At 40.0% G+C, this 23884-nt stretch overlaps 1 protein-coding gene and 1 long non-coding RNA gene across 2 annotated transcripts in view; one reads left to right on the top strand and one right to left on the bottom strand.

The window, feature by feature from the left end:
* The window catches only part of LOC117217565 (unc-112-related protein), a 132728-nt gene that overhangs the window by 13036 nt on the left and 95808 nt on the right, over positions 1-23884 (bottom strand). The window contains exon 2 of the mRNA XM_033465252.2: positions 560-793. Within this exon, the coding sequence (XP_033321143.2) occupies positions 560-793 (234 nt within the window). The remainder of the gene's footprint in view (positions 1-559; positions 794-23884) is intronic.
* On the top strand, positions 693-3961 carry LOC143259975 (uncharacterized). The gene is made up of 2 exons (XR_013034041.1): positions 693-832; positions 2213-3961. It is a non-coding gene; the product is annotated as an uncharacterized LOC143259975 (long non-coding RNA).

The raw sequence follows: 23884 nt of genomic DNA, 5'->3' as shown, positions 1-23884 counted from the left end.
ATCGAAATCGGTTCACGTTGGTATGAGTTACAACAAATTAAAGACCGCAAAAATCGCAGCTTTGTCACTATTTCGAGCAAAAATTGGAAAATGTAAGAGATCTGCAAACATATATCTTAAACATATCTTTCTTTATCTTGTTTTTAAACATATCTAGTTTACGTAAATATACCTTTTTCTCTTAACAGTTTTAATAAGTCGAAAGTAACGTAATCATATACGTTACTCCTTTCGATGTTCTTTCATTTCGAAAGAACTTACATTTTTCAGTGCACAAAATTCGCTCTCTAATCATCGGTACACCGAACATGCATATCGAAGATATAAAACGAACCCCGAATCGATCAATTACAATTACAAGTTCGGATCGCCGTTCGGGCCCTATAAATGCTGGCAATAATTTATCGGGACAGCCATATGCACCGGGAACGGAAATGAATTTTGGAAAGTCGGCGGGGAATTGTGTCATCCAAATATGGTAGACGCGGCAGGGCAGGCCACGTGTCGATTATTCGCCTGCGGATTCGACGCGCTTCGAGAACAGGTTTCATGCACTTGCCTAATTCCTTGCAGAGATTGATGACGGCGTTGAACGTCTTCACGGAGAAGTCGACCTTGCAGTCGAGGCAACGCATGTCCGGCAGCTGCACTCTGAGCGTTTTGCGCATCGGCGTGAAGTGCAAACGTGCATCCGCTGCGACGCCATACTGATCGAGGGTGCTCCTCGTCCTTGTTAACCAGTGGTTCCTCTCGGGCCACCATAAAGCGTGGTCAGACCAGTTCATCGCGATTCCTGCAATCAGAAAGATCGAGCGTTGGTTAGCGCATTCTGGTTGGTTTCATCCTTCTATTATACTTATAAATATCTCCGATTCTACCAGCAAGTATATTTATGCTATTATAAAAATATCATTGCTAAATTGACTGTAACAAATGTGCTTTTTCTCGAGATTATTGAACGCACCGATTTCGGAATTCTGATTTCTATGCGACATAAAAATTGTTTACATTAATTGCATAATGCAGAAATGTATATAGATATTTATTTCATGTCTGAATCATTTTGGAGAGTTGACGGTAGAACAATAATATTTTCATACTGTTTAAATATTTTTGCTATTTTACTGTTGATTTTACTCCTTTTTTGTGGCAAATGCATCAAATTCACAATCCAATTATTGGACTATGAATTGTATATATTTATAACAAATGTCAGAAAAAAGGTTCACGTGATTTTTTTGTTAAGAAAGATTCATTAAATTTTGTCAGAACAAATTCATATCATTTTTGTCAGAATAAATCCATTCATTTCTGTCAAAATAAGTTCCTCGAAGCTCCATTCTGTCAATCGTTTGTGCACTTATGCGTTGCAATTTCTAGTCTAATTATTACACTATGAATTTTATGCAGTTGTGCACGAATAATTGGTACTGTAAGAGTCTTAAAGGGTTCGGTTAACAGTGTCTGGTTTAAAAATGGGGGTTTTAGGAATTTATTCCGATAAAAATGTACGGACCGCCTCCTGACAAGAATTAATGGATCTTTTTTGACAAAAATTAATGCGCTCGCACCGACGGCATGGTCGCGCCAAGTGTCAATGGGTCCACCGGCAACCAATCGGCGATGGTCAGCGGCGTTATCTCGGCCGTCGATCAGCGGTAATTCGACACGGAGATGGACACGGTCGATTGGTTGATGGCCGTAGGGGGTCGATTATTTAATGCTTCTTAAAGCGAGTCAGGCCAACGTCAATTTATCAATGAAGATCCAACGCGACCGTTTATAGACGCCGTAGACGCGCGTGTTTATTGGCCTCATCGGTCGGCCCCCTTTGATCGTTTCGCGACTCGTCGACGATCCCGGAAACAGAAAACACCCCCAATTTGTCGGTGACATTGGGGAGGGACAGACCTCGAGGGGAGGGGGGGAGGGAGAGAGAGAAAGGAGGCATCATTGTCCGGATGCATGGGGCATCGATGTTCCGGGAGAGACGACGATAACGGACCACCATAAATTGATCTATTAAACCAACAATGCAGGCCCATTGTACGTGGTACCATGCAACGCTGGGGGAGTCGCTTGAACGCTGGAAAAATATTTTTCAATGTGACAGTGCTAAAACCTGCCCACCGGAATAATAACGCAAATAAAAGGAATATCGTGTTCCGGTAAAGTGAGTCATTTGTAACGCAAACTTCATTTTATGTTTCAGGAAAACCACTTCCTCCGAAGTGGAAGCGGATTCGTGGACGTGTATTATTTTTAGACTTAGACAGCGTATCGCTTCCGGAGTTATTTCACTAATCTCGAGACAAAGGTTTAATTTCTTGATAAATATACGTATAAAGCACATAGCGAACAAATTATTTGCTCGGGCAATATTTTTGTCACGAACTCGAAAAGTACAAAAGTTCAATTTTAACACTTAGCATTTCGAAAGCATCAATTAGCTGTTCGGCTCTTGATGGTTAATTTCCATTGCAAGTTATTCGCAGATAAAGTGGCGTTGAAAATTTGTTCTAAAAAATTGATGGACAACTGCGCGATTAACACTACACGGTACGATCATCGAAATCATCCACCTCCTGACTCTTTTAACTGTTCGCCGAAAGTCGCGATCATTTTCTTTCAAATAATAATTTCAAACGAACTTGTTGCACTATATGAATTTTATGGATTTATAATTAATAATTATATATATTTAATAATAATAATAAATATAATAATTATAATAATTATAATACAATATAATAATTAAAATAATTATAAAATTTATAATTATAATAATAATTTGATGACAATTATTTTAGTTTCTAAACAATTTTTTAAGAAAGTCCTCACTGCCAGTAGATGAAGTATGAAATCTGCTGATAAAGTTTTATCTCGAAAAGTAGCCATTTATTATGTTATTATTTAAACATAAGAAGTAAAATTAAATATAATAAAATAATAAGAATATTGTAGAAATAAAATTAAAATAAAATAGTTATTTTAAATATAAGACAAACGACGCGCAATTTTATAGCTCTCCAAGATATAAATAAAATAGTGATTTTAAATATAAGACAAACGAGGCAATTTTATAGCTCTCCAAGATATAAATAAAATAGTTATTTTAAATATAAGACAAACGACGCGCAATTTTATAGCTCTCCAAGATATAGAATTCTGCGATCTCCACAAGGGGTGTGTGTTCACTCATAAAGTCAACAACATCTAGGTTTGTGTTACCAGAGTCTCATAATTTTCTGGATTCCCGAGTACCCTAAGCTGAAAGACGTCTGCATTTCTCGAGTCCCCGCGAGCATTCCGCGACGTGGATTTAATTTCTGTGGTCGCGAATGTACGACTTCCCAAGTGTCTGACCGCAGCCATAAACCCCCATCTACGCGAGACGTCGCGAGACGACGCACGAAATACGTCACGACGACGTGTTTTTCCTTTCCGCGAGCGCGACACGGGGCCCGTATATCCGGGACATGTGCGGCCGAAAACGACACGGTGCTTCCTATCCGGGGCCCTGCGTCCGATGATTTACATGACAGACACGCGGTCGAAAGGACACGTGGTTGCCTCCCGTTCGCGGTGTTATTACACGGAGTCTTTACGAGCACTATCGGGTTTCCGAGTCGGCGGATTTTCCAAAGACTTCACGGGAGTTTTTAGTTTCCATCGTCGTCTCGAATATTTGGGTAGTCTCCCACATGCCGCGGGGGACCGTTTCATATTTTATCCACATCCGTAAATGGAGGTTTTACCGGGCGAAAGTACGCTATCGAAAAACAGACCACGAATTATGTCTCCGCTGTTAGGGGACACTAAGTTACCAGGAGACAGATTTGTATAAAGTATGACGTTTGATGAAACATGAAGCAGGTCTGAAGCTAGAAAAATTCTTCTAATGTTGCCAATTGTATTAACTGTTGTTATGCGTTAAATAAATCACTGAGCTTTTTTTGAACACTTTTAGTAATTAAATACAACGCTTTACAACTATTACGATTCTATAATAATAGTTCTATACAAGTTCTGTATAATGTTTGTATATATATATAATGTAATATTTTTATATAATATATAATTTTTGCATAATATATAATTTTTGAATAATATATAATTTTTGTATAATGAATAATTTCTGTATAATATATAATTTTTGTATAACATATAATTTTTGTATAATATATAATTTTTGTATAATGTATAATTTTTGTATAATATATAATTTCTATATATAATATATAATTTTTGTATAATGTATAATTTCCGTATAATATATAATTTTTGTATAATATATAATTTTCGTATAACATATCATTTTCGTATAACATATAATTTTCGTATAACATAATTTACGTATAATATAAAATTTTTGGTATAAAATATGATTTTTGTGTAACTTTCGTGCGAGAGTCTAGAAAAATGAAATTAACTTGCACAAACGAATGGACAAAGAACGAGCGAAGGAAGCGAGCAGACGCTCGAATAACTTAATTGGCGAGCGTGAATCGGCGGGACCACCGTCGGAAACCTCGAGCGGCCGCGTAATTGCGGCGAGTCAAGGTGATCGTCGCGATACACTAATTACGGGTCCGGTCCCCTGTTCCGAAGCAACTGTTGCGAAGATAAAATCGGAGCGGCGCGGCGCGGCGGGGTGCGACACAAAAGGACCACGTCTTCCCGGCAGCCTCGCGCTTCAAAAGACCTTCCTCGGACTTTCGCGACCACCCCAAGCAACGCCCTTCTTCCTCTTTGCAAGTCGAGCGTGCATCGGCCCACGTCCTTTACTCCCTATTCTTTCCCTTCGATTCTCCCCGCGCGAGAACCTTGTCGCAGCTTGCGCGTGTAAACGCGGTTTTGTTGACAGTAACAATGGGTCGCTGCTCTTCGTGACACATTGCCACCTTTTCGACCATTCGGACACGTGGCCAACGGTGGCAACGAGACCGCATTCCCTACTTTGGAATGCGCGATTTAACCATTGTGTGTACAACCGGGTGTCAAGGTACTCGTTTCTATTTTCTAGTAATTTTTTTCTGATCCTCTCAAAAATATCGCTATACCACCCCGGACCCTGATTCTATTTACACTTTTTTTTAGCTCTAAGTACACTTTTATGTAGATCAATGTTTGAAGACAAATAAGTAAACAAATAACTAAGCTTGAAACATTGACGACAAGTTGGCGATGCGCACAAAGAATAATGCTAAATAAATTGCTGAAATTATTCAGATTCTTTCGTAGATAGTGGTTCGATAAATTTCTTGATCCAAGTATAATATATATTACAGTAAAAATGGGGACAGCTCTAAATAAATTCTCTCTTATTATCATCATCGTCATCAGAGCGTGCAGCGATATCAGTTACTTCTGTAGATTTAGCGTTAATCTTTTGTTAATGATGATTTTAAACCCTTAACATTTTTACGCCGTGCGAATCTGAATAAAATTAGGCACATGTAAGGGATTGACACAAAAATTCATTTTGCATTGTTGCACTGTTTAGGAAATTGATACATGCGTATTTTGTGAGACAGTGCCGATTGATTAGTCTTGTATTGTTTAATAACTGTTTATAATAATATATATAATAATAATAATATAATAATAGTAAATATATAATAAATAATAATAATAATTAATGATAATAATAAATAAATATATATATATAATAATTGTTTAACAGACTGAGAATCTATGGAATAAAAATTATCCTGCATTAATTGTGGAGAACAGGAGTTATATAAAAATGTATTTCTTTTGTCAGTAATGTTTTTAAATTGAAAATATATCTATATGATAATATAATAATAATAAATATAATAATAATAATATAATAATATAATATAAATATAATAATAAAGAAGAAACAAATTGCCAAAGTGTATAAATGTAGAAAAAATCAGAGACACGTTCCAAGGCTCGTTTATTTCGAGCATTGTGTCGTCGCGCCCCGATTTCAGATTGGTCAGAGACTCCTCCGGAGCAAAGTATGCAAACTGAAGATTCGTACACGGAGATCCGGGAGCTCGTACCCCCGTCATCCCCCTTTTCGTGTCCATTCTTTCGCACGAGTGGCCCACTCTCTGCCTCGCCACCCGGCAGAGACAACCCTTGTGCGAAGACGTCGACAAGGGTGTTCGGCTCCGGCTCAAGGGTTTCATCCCTTCGCTTTCGAAATCAGGGAAAACCGGACCGTTTGTGCAGGTCCGGCGAAACAGGAACATCACAAAGAAAGAGAAAATCAGAAAGAGAGAAAAACAGAAAGAGAAAGAGAGAGAGAGAGAGAGAGAGAGAGAGAGACGCTGAAAAACAAATTTTCACAGCTGTCCCGCTTCGAGTTCGCTCGATTTAACGACACCGAAATCCGTGGCAGCTTCGACGTCGTTTCGACGGACTATTACGACGAACACATGGCGGCCAACGGCGAAAAGCGATAGTATAGGTCATGTGTAATTAACGGGGGTGTGGAAGGAATTTCCTCGACTACCTTATGTGCGATGGTTCACAAGGTTCATTCGTATCTGTCAAGGTTTCCTTAATTTTCAGGGAACGCGTTGCAAGTCGTTTTTCTAAAAACCATTTGTAATTGGATCTACGTGTAAATTATAAGTCGAATGAACGAAAGTTGATAAATGAATGGTGTTATTACACTAAATCTATCGAGCACGAAAAATGACTGGTATGTGTTGCCATATAACAGTGGCAATACTGAATTTCCTTAGACATTTCGCCCGTTTTATTACAATGTATGATTGAATGTAATAAATGATGAATATCTGTTAATAAGATTATATTTCTATATTATCTCTTTAGAGTTAAAATATATGTGTATATATATAAAAAATTATAATATAAATATAATATAAATATAATATATAAAATTATATATATATATATAAAATTATAATTTAATACTAATAATAGATACTAATAACAGACATAAATAATATTAATAATAAAATACTAATAATTTAATACTAATTATTAATGTCATTGTCTCTATTAAAAACTCCAGTAGATTCAGCGTAAGTTAAAGCTACGTTTACGATTTACATGTGCATAAATCGCCGCGATTCAATGACAACGATGACACTCGAACCTTATTCTACTTTGTGACATTTTATAATGTCCACTAAAGGCGATGGTGGACATTGTTGACATTTATTACATCCATATACTATCTAAAAGGCAAGTACATATTTTATTTACTTTCTACTTCCATTTTCATGATTAAATTATAGATCTTTGCGCAAAAATTTTCAAAACCAAATGCAATACTATCGACACAATTTAACTCTTGGCATTTTCCTTTTTCACATCTTACCTCATTTTTGTTACAAATGCATAAACTCCAAAGTCTATGCATAATATACGCAGCGATTCTTATCTGAATCTCGTTACCGTTTTTGCACTATCGACCAACATCGTTCGGTACAACTAGGTTTGAACATTTATAGTCCAGTACGTGCACTAACAGCATCATTCTCCATTGAAATATATGCGAATTCGAACGACGTGTCGGATGTACCGTTAATAGGATGATTTTTTTCCAACGGTGACCCGACGTGCCGCGGATTTTACGCACCGTTACGTTACATCGTTTACTGGTAAACAGAGAGAGAGCGAAGAGAGAAGAGTGCTCCCACGCGCTGTAAGACCTCGAGCGATTCTGCAGCTGCGGGCTATAAATATTTCGCGAATTTTCGGAGTCTACGCGGGGGACCTTTGACGACGATCGCGCGCGCGATTCGCAGTGAACCATCGCCTGCCAAATATTCCTCGGTCAACAGCGTCGATTGTTTTCTTTTGGAGCTGTTTCTGCATTGTGCAGTAATGTCTCCCTAATTCGCGCTCTGATTGCGCACGATAATGGACAATTTGGGAAGAAGAGATACGATTATAACTATGAATATATAATTTATATGACTATAACTATGAATATATATATATTATAACTATGAAAACTATGCTATAATAAAACCGTGAAATCTATGAAAATACAGTAAAGTTTCTCTAATTGACGCTCAGCTTTTACACAAAAATAGACAATTTGGTAAGAGGAGACGCGATTGTTCGAGCGTTGTAACTCGTTTCTATAGTAGCCGATTGTCAATAACTATAAAAACGAGCCGCAAGGCTGGAATAATCGTACCTCCTCTTCCCAAATTATTCATTTTTGTTTCCGAGCTGAGCGTCAATTAGGGAGATTTTACTGTAATCGTATACCCTCTTCCCAAGTTGTCCATTTTTGTCTCTAAGTTAAGGTTAAATTGGGGAGAATGTACTGTGTAAAATACTGTATTCTGAATGTTAAAATTTTTTTAAATTTCTGAGACATAAGTTGGTGCAAACGATAAAGATCTAAGCGATAAAGAATGATCAAGATTATGGATCTTTGAAATAAAAATATTCTGCAGCAATTGCAGCAAGATGGAACTAAGTATCATCGCCGTTTCAACATACTGTAAATATCAATATTTTGACTTTTTGCACTCGGAGAATTTTCTCAGATCACTTTCCAATAATTCGAACAGTTTCATTGCAAAGTAAATATCGAATGAAATCATATATAAAATGATGTAACGTTAAAATACATACGTTATTCTATTTCAGTAGAATTTGATATAAAAGTATGTTGATAAAAATTTGGTGAAAAACTAATTTTAGCAGTACCGTAATTAGCGATAGTCAAGTCAGGGTGTATCGTGAAAAGGTGGAAGGGGTTATAATCTTTAACTGGTATACTGGAGTTACGAGTCACCGTGGATTTTATGCATTTATGATAAAACTGATTGCGTGAAATATGAAACAGTGAGGGCATTAGAAGAATTGAAAGATGTCCTCACATTCTCCCTAATATTTCGAAATTATTAACGGAAGAAAGCATTTTTATTTAACTTCTGTTTTCTTGCAATTGAATCGAACAACTTTCATTTTGCATAAAGATCCGCAGTCTAGTTACGAGTGGCCCTAATATTTCTATTTTATTTTGTAGTAATAGCGTAATTCTCCATGTTTTGATTATTTGACTGTTCTCTTTAAGAATCACAAATACAATGTACGATTTATCTAGAATTAAATTAACAGATCGTTTTATAATATTATTACTGTTTTGCGAAAATTTATATGAAATCTCAGAAATATCTTGCAAACATTGAAAACGATCTAGCGCGCCCTAATCTTTTTTGCAGTATTGCAGTTCACCGAAGACTCAGAAGCTGGTCAAGAAACAATAAATTGCTAAGATTTCAGGCTTCCACAGGTGGCTCGACTCGGCAAAACGTTTCCCAGCTAGCTAACGACGGTTTTCGCGGGGACGATTGCGAGATCGTTTCCGGTCGCAGCAAAACGGCATGGCGGAGGCATCGTTTTGCTCGTTAGTGTGTCACCGTGCCACTCCTAGCGGTACATCGAGCTAACCCGCCGTTGGGTTCTCGTTGTTATGCAAAGAACATTTTCCTGTCGACGAATCGACGCGGTTCCTTCGCCTCGGTGACCCCTCGCTCTTTCAGCTCGGCTCCGCTCGGCTTCGAACTTCCTGCCAGGATGAGCTGCGCAAGCTAAATGCCATCTTGCAGCGGTCACTGATCTCCGCTGACCGATCTAAATATCGCGAGGCCGTTTTACCTGTTACGTGAGTCCTATAATCCTGTATAGTCCTGAGAGACATGATCTCAAAAGGTTGATAGCGACGAGAAAAAGAAAGGGTGACACGCATCTCTTGAGTTATCCTAAAGTTAATTAGGAACGTTGCACAATTTGCGATTGAATTTTTAGGGTTGCTACACTGGAATCATCGTCGACCCTTTTTGGTCTTTTTTTTGTAGTTATTAACTTCTCGTTTTTCTTATTACAAACAATTTTAATCACTATTGAGATTATTCTGCATTACATCAGAAAAAGTTCGAGTGAAATCGGTAATTCTAACACTGTGCCCCCTTCTTGTAACTGTTTCTATTATCCGAACATTCATATCATTCGGCTTGGCACGGTTAATTGTATTGGTTTTATTGTATTGTTTCAGAAAGTTCAAAGTAGTGACTTTTCGGAATTTTAGTGAAAACTGTAATGCAAGATTATTTATCGGAATCGATATTTTAAGGATTTTCCGCGGTTATTATGGACCTTACTTTGGAAGAATTCTCATCGTTAAGCCGCTTATTCCTGAACTAAATGAATACGTATTCGAAAAAATAACTTTAGTATACAATACAAAATGCAGAAATGCAGACACGATTTAAAATCTGGAGTAGTAACTATATAGGGTAGTGGAGCCGATTACTGCGAAGTGACCAATTGCTGTAGCTTTCATTTGTTTCGCGTATTCTTTCGTATTTGTTTCGCATAATTAACTTCATATTTATCGGGCATGTCATACAAAACTTTTGTACTCTTTCTTTTCGTTTATTTTCGAATATAAGAAATTTAATATTATATAATATTAATGTATAACAATGTACAATAGAAAATTAAAATGTTTTAGAAAATCTCTAAAAAAATAATCTAAAGCAAGAAAAATTGAATTTCTTTTTAATAAATTAAATTGAATAATAAACTGTTTTATCAAAAAGTAAACAAAGTAAAAGAGTGAAAACATTGTATATGTCTTATTCGATAAATATACGGTTAATTATGTTCGAAAACAAAGCAAAGGGACAGTAAACGGCCTTCAAATATAATTGAATTACGCGATGTTCTAGCAAGCTCCCAAACAAAAGCGGAGAAACACTTTGGACAGCGCATAGAGATCGACTAAAATGATCGCCGCAGCTCGCGGACGTGTCAGCAGTCCATGTGGTGTGCTACAAACACTGTCGTTAGAAAATCACCTAGACCTAGGACGTCGTAGACGTAGAATGTAGCAAGGTTCTCCCGAAGAAATCGCCTGTCGACTGGAACCCGAAGGCAAAGCGCGTGTGTACTTTATTTCGAGAAGCGCAGGAAGGGCCAGACGGTGCGTGTCTGGTGTTCTCGCGGTCCCAGAAGCCAACGGCCGCGATATTTGCCACCGAGAGCCGCTATTTATATCGTGGCCGAACCGGCAGCCATTCTAAAAAGTGACATCGAGTGCCGCGTGAATACCGGAGAGAGCGGACGAGGCGTGTTTCCGTTCGCGGGACGACGCAACGCAGGATAACGACGTTTTCCCTTGGCATAATCGCCGCGTTAGGGGAGCACGATGACGGAACAGAAACCGGACGGCTTCTGACGGACTGCTGACGTGGTCTATTTTCGGTGGAGAACGCGTCTGCGGTGGAAATACTCGCGGCGCGGATGCGTATCAAGACCCGACACGCCGGAAGAATTCCAAAGAAACGCCGAACCGGGGATACAATTTCGGGAATTTCGACGCTCGGGCTGGGATTCCGGTGACATTCCGTCGAGATACTGGAATGCAACGCCTCTGACTGCGTGTTCGATTAGGGTACATAGTGGTGTTTAGGTTGGAGAATTTAGGGACGTTTTGGGGAATTTTTAATTTAAAGAGTTGTTTTAGTGATCGAAGTTACAGTAATGCCTCTCTAATCGACGCTCAGATTGTCCACAAAAATGGACAATTTAGGGAGAAGAGGGACGATTATTCGATCTCTGCGGTTCATTTTTATAGTCACGAATTGTCAACAACTATAAAAACGAGCTGCAAGGCTCTCCTCTTCCCAAATTGTCCATTTTTGTGCACAATCTGAGCGTCATTTTGTCAATCGATCGCCATTTTGTATGCTCTGCCGAGAAAAAACTAAAGTGATTTTGTACACGTTGCTTTTTCATATTTTCATTTTATGCTTGAATATTTGAATAAAACGAAGAGGCTTCCTTATTGGACTTTTGAATTTATTTCATTTCGGGATTAATCCGCACTGGCCGGAGTTTAAAGTATAATATTAAAGAAGTTATATTAAAGAAGTTATATTAAAGAAGTTTATTAACTGCAAGGTCCGAATAATCGTATCTCTTCTTCCCAAATTGTCCATTTTTGTGCACAATCTGAGCGTCATTTTGTCAATCGATCGCCATTTTGTATGCTCTGCCGAGAAAAAACTGAAGTGATTTTGTACACGTTGCTTTTTCATATTTTCATATTATGCTTGAATATTTGAATAAAATGAGGAGGCTTCCTTATTGGACTTTTGAATTTATTTCATTTGCGGAATATTAAACAAGTTACATAACGCAACAAATAGTATGAGCATGCCCGTTGAAAAGATCATACTCGAAACGAGCACTTAGAGACCGACATTCTAAAAACGGCATCTTTTTTTAATCAAAACATCTGGTTAATTTATTACTGGAAAAGAAACCCGCAGATCCTGTTCGATATTTTCTCTCTCGCGATTCGAATCTCATTAGAAGCACCGCGGGAAGTATTAAATAAACATGTTATATATATTACCACGATAAAATTCTCCTAGACGTTTTTAGAAGATATTCTCCAATTATTTTCGATACTTCTCTGGTTACATCTGCGGCGCTATGAAATTCCTCGCCGCGACCGTAAGTTCTCGAAGCGTTCTCTCCGCCGCGATCGAGCCACCGGGCGCAGTCGTCGCACGAAAGCAACCGAGCGAAACGCAATTAGGGAAAGCACGTGCTTAAGCGAGTCTCCCGATTACGGATTCTATAAAGCGGCGGGCAATTTGAATAATTAGGCGGGGATCGCATTGATATTGCGCGCGGCACCTGTGCCCGCTCCGAGGAATGCTTCTCGAGCGGACGTAAACGCGCAGCGTGAAATCCGCGTCGCCGGTGTGCCCGGCGAACCCGGGCGAAATTGCGGCACAGGCGAGGCCTCCGTCATTAAAGGCTGCTTCTTAGCCAAAAATTTATCGCCACGGAGGGCGACGCGGTACGTCGTCGCTGCGGGAAGAAAATCCTTTTACCCCGTGGAATCCGTGACCGCGTTGAATCGCCGATCCCCCGGACCCGGTAATCCGGATCTCGTTCACTATACCCCGATCGCTTTACGTTTGTTCTCTCCGCCCGTGAAAACGCTCGGCTCTCTCCTCGAGACGATCCTTAATTAAATCTCGTTTGCATTTCGATCGAACGAAGCGACAGAATTACGTTTCAGAGAGCGGTCGACACTGTCGGCTTCGTCGACGCTGTTTCAATTTTTTTCTTTATGTTTTCGCGGGGATCTTTTATTGTTGCGGATGTTTCGAATATATGGCCAGTTCACATGGTACACGTAATTACAAAACCGTCGTGGCTGTAAAATACTCTCGCGTTCACCATGTTTGAGACATTTTGTGTGCGTGTGTGTAAAGGACAATTTTGTTTATTTACAATTCTGATTTGTTATAGGATTTAATTCGCGTTTTAAAAAATTTAACGATCTAAAAGTTCTCATATAAATTTAAAATACCTCGTAATACTTCATTGTAAAAAGGAGTAATCGATAATATTATAATTACTTTGAAAATTGATTATAGAGTTATTAAATTAGGGTGAATAATTTGATTATTACAATTAATCGATTCTTAAATAATACAAAGCAATTCGGCAAATTAATTATACATTCGCCAACATTTATAACTGAACATGTGTCACGTACTAAAGTGTGTTCGAAAATTCAATCATTTATTTTTAAAGATAACCAACGCGTGTGTTGCTTCCTAAAAGTTACGGGACTGAATTAATGAAGAAATCTTGTTCAGAATCGATCGCGACAGAAAATCAAGTGGATAACGACTTAACAACGATGTCCAATATTTCCGAAGCCCGATCCGATCTTATTCTACGCAATTCTCGTGAAAATCGGCCGGGGCCCAGCGGAATCGCTGCTCCCCACGAGAACAAGCCTGATTAAATAGGGTGCAAAGTGCAGAGGGTTTCGGGACACCGTTCCAGAAGAAGGCTAAGCCTCTCGGTGTGGGAACGCGGCCTAACGAGCTGCGCTAATCCGCGAAACTCGGCGGACAATTGCCGAGGGAAAAGTTCAAGAAGCAACCGTGGCAGAGAGGCGGCACGCGTATGGAAATCCTTTTTCTATGTCGCCATTGTTTCCCCGGAGCGGATCGTTCCTTATCGGCGGCTTTGTGCTCATATATGTGTGTGCATCTATATATGTGTGTGGGATAATTAGACGCCAAAGATCCCACGAGCAAGGTAGAGGTCGCCGGACGGCCGTTTCTTCGCTGCCGGTAGCGAAACAGTTAGATGATCCGTGAGAAGATGCACCCGGAATAAAGGGACCGATTTAAAGCGGTCGTTACGGGGCTCGGCGTCGGTGCAATTGCAGCCGGCGTTATGCAATTCCAACGTCGGTAACGAGACCTTCCTCCCGCGGAGATGGGAGCCGCAAACTGCCGCGCGGTTTTTACGCGAAGCTAATAAACGTTAATTTATCCGTTTGGTTTTGCGAGCGCTGCTCTCCGTGCATCGGCGACACTGGAATTGATGGGGAAGGACCGAAGGACTTCGTTCTTTTCGCCGGTAATTGTGCCGGCAAGAACTTTCAATTGCGCCATTGCCAAATAGCGGTGGAAATCGTTCGGCTTCGACGGTTCGCTTGATTTAATTAAACGGAGGATCCTAGCGCGGGATCTGGGAAAAAGATGTGGAAATTACAGTTGAACGGACACACAGTTTCTAACGCACCACCGGATGAATTCCGTTGGAGTTTATGGGGCTCTCTTGCGAAAGCGTGATGTCAATGTGCTGATTTCTTGCGGAAAATGTCGCGACAAAGTGTACACAGTCCTCGCAATTACAAAATTTATCCTTGCTTTCATTACGAGGTTACAATATTTATTCTACCTGCATGGAACGGTTGATGAATACTGTAATGGTCTTACGTACCATGTAGTCGCGGCATTGTTTTTTGTGTATGTAAATCAGCGAAATAAATATTGGGTCGCGTGCGGAAAGTTGTTTCGTTCTTTCACACGAGAAAATGTGAAAGACAATTTTTTAACGTTTCAAATAAAAACAAACTTTCCGACATTTCTCTGGTTTTATCTCATAGAAACACCGTCGTTTATTCGTAAAATGCTGAATCACGTGCTTCTTTAACGAGTTTACAAAACGAATTTTTTTTCAGAAACGAAACGACCTAATAGCTATTGGTGTAAACTTCGACATCGGTTCGATGGTCTTTCCTTGCGATGGATAAGAAACAAACTTAACAAAGCAAATATTAACGTTGATTATTAGATCGATATGCATTTATGGCATGTGCAGATTTTTCAAATGTGAGAAAACGTACAAATTTTGGAAGGTCTAAAAGCACTTTCATTTTCTTTGTGCAATAGATAATCGTTCGGTTGACGCAGGAAACTGTTCTTTGGTTCGAACGTTTGCGAAATGGCGTGCGAAAGTAAAAATTTGCATTGGTGCAAACTTCGATGTCGGGTCGATGGTCTTTCCTTGCCATGGATAAGAAACAAACTTAACAAAGCAAATATTAACGTTGATTATTAGATCGATATACATTTATTGCATGTGCAGATTTTTCAAATGTGAGAAAACGTACAAATTTTGGAAGGCCTAAAAGCACTTTCATTTTCGTTTTGCAATAGATAATCGTTCGGTTGACGCAGGAAACTGTTCTTTTGTTCGAACGTTTGCGAAATGGCGTGCGAAAGTAAGAATTTGCATTGGTGCAAACTTCGATGTCGGGTCGATGGTCTTTCCTTGCGATGGATAAGAAATAAACCGACATAAAAATATTAACGTTGATTATTAGATCGATATACATTTATTGCATGTGCAGATTTTTCAAATGTGAGAAAACGTACAAATTTTGGAAGGTCTAAAAGCACTTTCATTTTCGTTTTGCAATAGATAATCGTTCGGTTGACGCAGGAAACTGTTCTTTGGTTCGAACGTTTGCGAAATGGTGTGCGAAAGTAAGAATTTGCATAAAGATCGAGGGAATAGCAATTACGTACTATTTGGTGTCCCGAAGCTGGACAGTTGTAGCTGGTGTAGGAATGATGGTAGCCAGTGTTCGGCTTACAACACGGTACACGGGGTCAGTACGAATTGCTTGGTCAGCTGTTGACACTGTTCACCGTGCTCAGGATCAACGGTCGCATGGCGGAGAGGCTCGGCTTGATATGCAACGAGCGACGATAATGAGCCTTGTACGAGCGTGCTCGGTCGCGTGTATGCACATACGCGCGGCGTACATAAGCAACTTCGCCGCGACCATAGTTCCAGGTCGTCGTCGCCGAGGTATTCGATGCACACCGGGAGAATCGTAAGCTCGGCCCAGTTTTCGGGGCCGTGCGCTTTTCGCAAATAATTCGACCTTTCGCCCGTTTATGCGAAATGAACAAAGATCGAAGAACAAACTCGGAAAGCTTGTATAATTATTGCACGAACCTGAAGATAGGCTCGGCGTGATCAAAGAAGAGAAAGCGGGCCTGTACAATGCCTGTAAAATGATTATGGTGCGCCTTTTCTTGTGAAAACGTCAATAGCAATCGAACTTTTCGTATGTTACCTCGAAATGTACATACAGTGGCTCATAAAAGTGTTCGTACACCTTTTACAATGCAATAATTATTTTAAAACTGAACTAAACGATTTGAATTGTGTTTTTTTTAGATGATAGGACTAGTCTACTAGACGATGACTGAAATGCTTTTTTTCTTTAAGTTTGCTATTACTTGGTATGACGAAACTATTAATATTATAACGAAATTATTGAATTATATTATGACGAAAATTTAAAAAATGTCTTTCGTAGATCCCGGTGACTTCTATGCACGTTGAAAATTTTTATTCCAGGTAAAGAAAAAAGCTTTTTAGCCATCGTCTAGTAGACTAGTTCCTTCCATCATCTTAAGAAAGTTCAAGTCATTTAGTTCAGTTTTCAACAAGTTATTACGTTTTAAAAGGTGTACGAACACTTTGGTGGGCCACTGTACAAAGAATGAACCAAGGCTGAAGAAGGACAAATGATACAATATTTGTCAGTACGAATTCAAATGTAGGCTAGAAGTGATAAAAAAAAAGACGATGCAGGCCTGTACAATGCCAGTAGAAGCAAGCGTGTTAAATTACGGTTCTTTTTCTACAATTTCGCATTTTTTCCTTTCAATTAAATTGTAACATTTATTTTATGCGAAATAAAATGTTTCTTACTCGATTGTAAGGCACGCATGTAAAATATAAACGTGCATCTACTTTTAATAATTTCAAAAAATTAAGGACAATGTAAGAAGAACAATGTTGCATTCTTCCAACGTCTTCATTAATTCGTGTTTCGCGTGTGCAATTTTAGCACGAATGCATAAAATCCTTAGTCCAGTAATTAGCAGCGGTCACGCATCGCTGGCGATAGTAATTACGAATTAAGAAACATTTCAGAACGTAAGCCAAGCGCGTTTCTGGTCCCCATACGAGACCGAAATGAAATGAAGAAAAACTATGAACACATTAAAGGCGGGAGTCGTAGTACTACGATTTATCTCGACTTCTCATAAATATGTACTTTAACACATTTTTTGTAATTAGTGTTTAGTTCTTTTTTAATATTTCTTTTAGTTTTAAGAGTTTAAATACACTTTTTTAAGTCTAAATTTTTTTACGATTACACAAAATATCGCCCGCTCTAGGACGAAAAACGAGGCGGGGCGGTCGCCGCGTTACCTAGCATACTTTCGTCAAGATCCCCCGCCTTTGATGTGTTAACACATTGCGGACGGCTCACGAGATATCTCGTTTTTAGCAAATTGAACGTTGCGGACGGGTCACGAGATATCTCGTTTTCATGTTTTTTTTATTTAATCGGCAACAAGCAACCAGCCGCAAATATTTCTGTTACGTAACCGTGGTAACGAAGCCTCCCGCATTCCTAAGTAATTTTAGCGAAACAAATGAATCATTCCAAGCATGTAGAAATGATCAGTCATTATAGCCACTCTAAATCAATATTCAAATTTGTATAATAAATAATAGTTAAAATGTAAAAAATCTTATATAATAAACAGATATATAAACTATGTATATATAGTATTATTTAAGAATACTAAATGCAAATTAGAAATGTGCGTATCCGCTTCCTGTTACTTGCCAAGCATGTTTTTGGAGCGTTCGAAAATGTGCGGTCCTTGAGGGCGTGTTGAACGCGCAGAGCCCCGTCCGCAATGTGTTAAGATTCCTGAAGCTGCCGCGTAATTAAACTCGAAGACTGCCAAACGAATCTCTCCGATCCTCGATTCGTCGCCGCATTCGAGATCATCAAGGATCACGCGAGACCCGCGTTAGATCGCGTCTTCGGATCGCCGGGCTCTGGATCGGTTGGCCAGCCACGCGAACGTATCAAGCCTAGTTACGGGCCGAGGCGTTTCAGTCATTGCTTATTTTAGAACAATTAAGGGCCGGCGATGGTCGTCCAGGCGTTTCGGGCTGGCGCGTGAACCGTGACGAAAGCCAAGTGACAACTCTGCACTTGGCGACGCGGTTGCATAATCGGGCACGATTTCTCGCGATCGTTGTGCCGGCCGGAATTCGATCGGGTGCCCCTCACCCGGGAAAGTCGATTAGCGGGCACGAGACACCGAACGGACAACGGCCACCAAATGGAACGCAACAGGTACAAGCGCGGCGATTTGCATAGCTCTCTCGGCGCGAGCATTGTGGCTGCTCGGGCAAATGAATGCTCGAGACCGGTATCGAGTGTCCGAACCTCTTACGGCTCTGAAACACACAGCGAAATATTCTTCCGTTGATTTGTGTATCGCGGTACGTATTCACACTGTGCATGCCGTATCGTACCGTGCCAGTCGTGGTCCGGCTCTGGTCAAATTTTGAAATTAATCTCACGTTCAATTTTTTGAACATTCTGTTGCTGAGTACGCGCGCGCGCGCGATTGAACGATTGTGATAAATTTAAAAGAATATTTTACCGAGATGAGACAGGACGAAATGATGCACGCGACGCTGAAGCGAAGTTGTATCCTGATCAAAGAACTTTCGATAGAAATGGAATAAAGCGATGATTTTTCTTTTGACATTAAAGCTGAAATGTTGCAGAATAAAGTAGTACGAACTGTGGTAGGACGGTAGTATGAATATTTTTTAACCTCGAAAATTGATGTTGAACTGGAAATATTCCAACATTATCGTAATTTATCCGATACCGTGGACAGATGGCTTTTTTTTTTAATGACATGTTACGCATCCTTTTCCGTAGATTTTGATATGCTGATTTCAAATCCGGTGGCCAAAAATGATCGAACGCTTCAGGTTCGTGAAAAAATATCGATCTAAGAAATAACCTTGACAGCCCGCGAAGTTTTTGTCAAAATCCTGAAGTGATAGACAAACTTTGCGTCCGGATTTCAGATCAGCATGTCCGAATCTCAAATTCCTTTTTTGACATTCTTCCTTGCGCGAACGGAAATGTCTACCATACAAGGATTTCATTTATATCGTATTTATATTCCGTAACGATATACGCTTACATCGAAGTAGAATCGTAAATAATGCAGAACAGCTTTCATATATAATTTGTGAACACGTGTTTATAGACCCGTTACATTGGATTGGAATGCGGCTCAGATTAGAGATACATGGGTGCTAATTGGTAATGGCAGGTGGCGTCTTGTATTCTTGTCGAATACAACAAACTACATTATTTGATCGGAGAACGGCACGATACTGGCACGATAGGAGCGCAGGTGCTCGATACCGGACCGGAAACGGCACGACGGTATGTTTCGGCGTTTAACCGAGGATCGGCCGCCGCACAGTGCAACCGTCACTGAACAAAGTTCAAAAAAAGTCACAGCTTCATATCTATTTAAACTGTCTGAATAATCGTACTCAGCAACAGAATGTTCAAAAAATTGAACACGAGATTAATTTCAAACGAGTTCGCCGAGTGAGAATCGAGAGGATCAAATAGCACGTTAGTTCACAACGCAGCATAGAAAATGATAGCCTGGGATTACATGATGGTAATTAATCTATAGAAATTATACAATTCTTATATTTTCTCTCTTTCGTTATGTAATAATTAACACCTAATGAAATAATTCAATTCGATCCCTTTTTCCTACACTTAAGGCAAGGGTTTTTAAAAAACGGCTCAACATATCCTGAGATCCTTAATCAGACATTATGAACATAACCTTGACATAAACTTGCTATAACTATGATCCTGCCAATCTGACCTAATTCTGCTCTACACTTTAGATAAGGTTTTAAAAAAATGGCTGAAAATATCCTGGGATTCTTATATATTCAGACATATACATATATATACTATAAAAACTTTCTTTGCGAAAGGTTGCGGTCTTCAGGATTATTTAACATAATATGTAGCCATAATCGGGCAACGGCTTGTGGAACGCGGGCATTCACATAAAGAAACGTAAGATTTAATAATTCGATAAAAAAATAAACAAGAAGTTTTAAAATGAAATCATACAATTTTTTCTATGCAAATCGCTGCATCTTCGTATTTTCCTTGCCAAATCATTAAGACATTTTGGTTGAAAATAGTTTTTAGCTCAGAAGTTATGATTTTATAATAAACGCCGCACAGCACGCCGTGGAAATCGTTACGATCCGCTTCGTTCGTTTCACGCCGGGCTTCTTCGTCTTTCTTTCGCTTCGGTCCATTCCGCTAAGCCGCTCCCGGTCGTTGAACTCTCTTTTCGTGGAACGCGATGGCTCTCGAAAAGTTCTACGTAGCCGATCTACTTGAACGTTTTGAAATTTTTGAACGCGCGGAGAGCCCTCTCGAACGGGTTCTACGGTCTCTAAGAGAAAAACGCGACCAGAAGCGCGAGCAGGAGTCGAGTGCACGGCGCGCGGAACCCGAATCGTGTCATTTATTGTCGTTTAGGACTAAAAGCGGAATCTGGAGGGCCTCGACGAGCTTTCCTTTATACCTTGCTGGAGGGGCGGAGAACGTGGAGGGTAAATATCACCCCTGCCGGAATCTGGATCCTGCATTTCGAGGTATTAACTTCGGTTGAGCGGTGGTTTTTCCTCTGTACAAGGCTTTGCCGGATGCGATTGATCTCTGCCACAAAGCGTTTATTCGCAAACTTCATAGAACATTTCTTTCCTTTTTTGGTCTCTAGATCATGTTTCCGCAATTTGTTTGGAAAATACCGGAACAGCTTGTATAATAAAGAACATAATTTTAACGATACAATATATAATTATACATAATTTTATAATATTATATAATTTATAATATTTTAATTTATAATATTATATAATAATATAATTATATTTTATATATATAATTTTAACGACACCGTAATGTCTCTAAGAACAATTGAATTTTTGAACGAGCCTACACCTAGTCGAGCTGACTGCGAATTTTTATGTAAAATAACAGATTGCGTGCATCGGTTGTAAGATGCAGAAAGCTGCATAGGACATATATGTATTTCGTTCCTTAATCATTTTAACACGTTCCCTATCAGCGTTACACGCGTGTGACAACCACGATTTTCAATTTCACCTAAAGAACATCAAATTAATTTTGTGAGTATAATTATTTAAAACCGTAATATATAGCGTGATATTTAGAGAATTTATAGCTCCCGTTTGATGATATTTTTATCATATTTAATAAGAGGATGCGATATACTTATTACGATAAATACAATAAATACAACTGTCCACACTAACGAAGCTGGTAGGGGACGTGTTAATGAGTTGCAGATGATACAAAAGTATATCTTCAGATGTCTCCTTTAAATGTTTCCACTGTTTTTAACTCGATCTACTCATTTTTGTCATAAATGCATAAAATCCGCAGTCTACTGATGAGTCGATTTTACAATTTAACAGTTATTCCGAGTAGTCGTAAATGCGCGAAGCTTGTAGTGTACTTGTTATTTTTGAACTTTTAGCGTAGTTGTTATTCTTGTAGATGATGCAGCGAGAGTAATTGTAAGAGGCTGGAGAGCAGAAACGATCTCGAGGGAACCGGAAACCGGAAGAACGGTGGCCTCCGTGCCCGAGTATCACGCACGAGCGTCGCCGAACAGCCCTCCGCGGTTCTCGTCGTCGTCTTCCACCCCCTTGTTTCCCCTGTCGGGCGAGCTGGAGCATTGTCGAGGCGAACCCTCGAGCTCCGCACAAAGAGGAGCACGCGAAAAATACGGGAACCGGCCTCGCCATCAAGGAAGTCCCGGACCCGTGCTGACGCCCCTTTGATTTCTCGGCCGATTAAATGCGCCGCCGCTTCGTCCATCGGCGGATCTCGAGACGAATGCCGTGAAATCAAAGCGAAAGAGACGGGTCCCTTGCGGGGGTGGACGTCTCTCTCTCTTTTTCTCCCTTTCTCTTTCTCCCTCCGTGGATTTTCTTAACGAGAACCCCGCCCTCGGCGGCACGATTTTATCAGGCGCCAAACGAAACTCGTTCCCGCAAGCGACCGAGCAGCAATTAAATTCAGACGCGGCACTTTGTAACCGGTGCATCTGGATTCTAACTGGATTCTATCTATGTTTCGGCGGTTCTGGCCCGTTGCGGACCGGGATAATCCGTTTGGATTAACATTAAGAACTACGAAACCAGTCGAAATGACTGCTTTCCGATCCTTTCTTTTATACAATTCCTGGTACTATAAAAACGTTTCTGACGGTAATTTGTATGCGAACTTAATTATTCAAGCATATATTACAATGAAAATCGTCGGAAGTTTAAATAAATCCGATCTTCTCGTTGTTATAAAATAATGTATATTAGTAGACTGTGGATCTTTATGCAAAATGAATATGTTCTGCATGGATCGCAAGACAAATGAGTCAAGCATAATTTTCTAGCTTTCTTAAGTAATCTATTAAGATTAAGTTTAAATTAGTACATCTACATTCTCAACTCCTTTTAATATTCTCACTGTTTTTAGCTTCGCCCAATTTTGCCATAAAAGCATCAAATCCGCAGTCTAATCATCGGGAATGAGTGTGTTCCCTTAGCGCGGTCCATTCAATTGTCTAGCTTTCTTAAGTAATCTTAATGAGTTCAAATTAGTTGTTATAACTCTTAATGAGTTATTAGTGTTCCCTTAGCGCGGCCTACTCTAATTCGGGATAAGATGACTTGATCTCTCCTTGGTAGATTGTAGCTTATTCTTTTTCTCTTAGAAAAATGAGTCACAGACATCTTTCGCGTGCGTTGAAGTTAATAATAACATACTTTACTTTTTGCAAGAGAACAATAGAGATAAATAACTTCCACCAATTTTACCTGAAATCTATATCGAAAGGAAAGTATCAGGAGATATTTCGCAAAGATGCGCGGATCGTTTAGCCGTGTACAAAGCGTTTCGTGCTCTTCGGGATCGAATCAACCCCCGAGCGCAGTGCTCGTCCTCGTCGACGGAAGCTCGCTACGCGTCCTTCGAGTCCCTCTCGTCGCTTTACACTGAATGGCCCAGATTTCCGCGCACAATTGCGAGTCGCCAGAGGGTGGCCGCGTTCCAGGAACCCCTCGATTTTTCGCGCAGGAACTCCTGGAAAAGGGGGGTGGGCTTTTTCAGCGACGCTCGGCGGTCGGCATTGTCGCCGCGTTCCCATTATTACATCATAATATTGTATCGCGACTTCCGTCGATCGTTTGTCCCTCTTTTGAAAGGGGTGTCGGGCCCAGCCACGTGCGGCATACGACCCCCTTCCGACCCCCTTGTTGCGCGTCCCTGGACGCGCGAGCAGCGCTTGTAAACTCTCCGGTGAAAAGGTCTCACCCTTCGCGCGTTTACACAGCGCGCACGTGCTCCCGGTTGCTTTCCACTGTTTACGCGTTTATTAGACGAGCCGGATAATCCTGTCGCTCCAGTATTTTTCGAGAAAACATCGCGGTGGATTCGATAAACCAAGGATCAGGCGACGAATCGACTCCGAAAATTCCGTTCGACGGACCTGGGTATTTTTCCAACAGCTGCCGCACACTTTTTATTAAC

The sequence above is a fragment of the Megalopta genalis genome, chromosome 8 (genome assembly GCF_051020955.1).
Source record: "Megalopta genalis isolate 19385.01 chromosome 8, iyMegGena1_principal, whole genome shotgun sequence".
NCBI classification, from domain to species: Eukaryota; Metazoa; Arthropoda; class Insecta; order Hymenoptera; family Halictidae; genus Megalopta; species Megalopta genalis.
The sequence above is the reverse complement of the archived record's forward strand: the minus strand, read 5'-3'. Positions and strand labels throughout refer to the sequence as shown.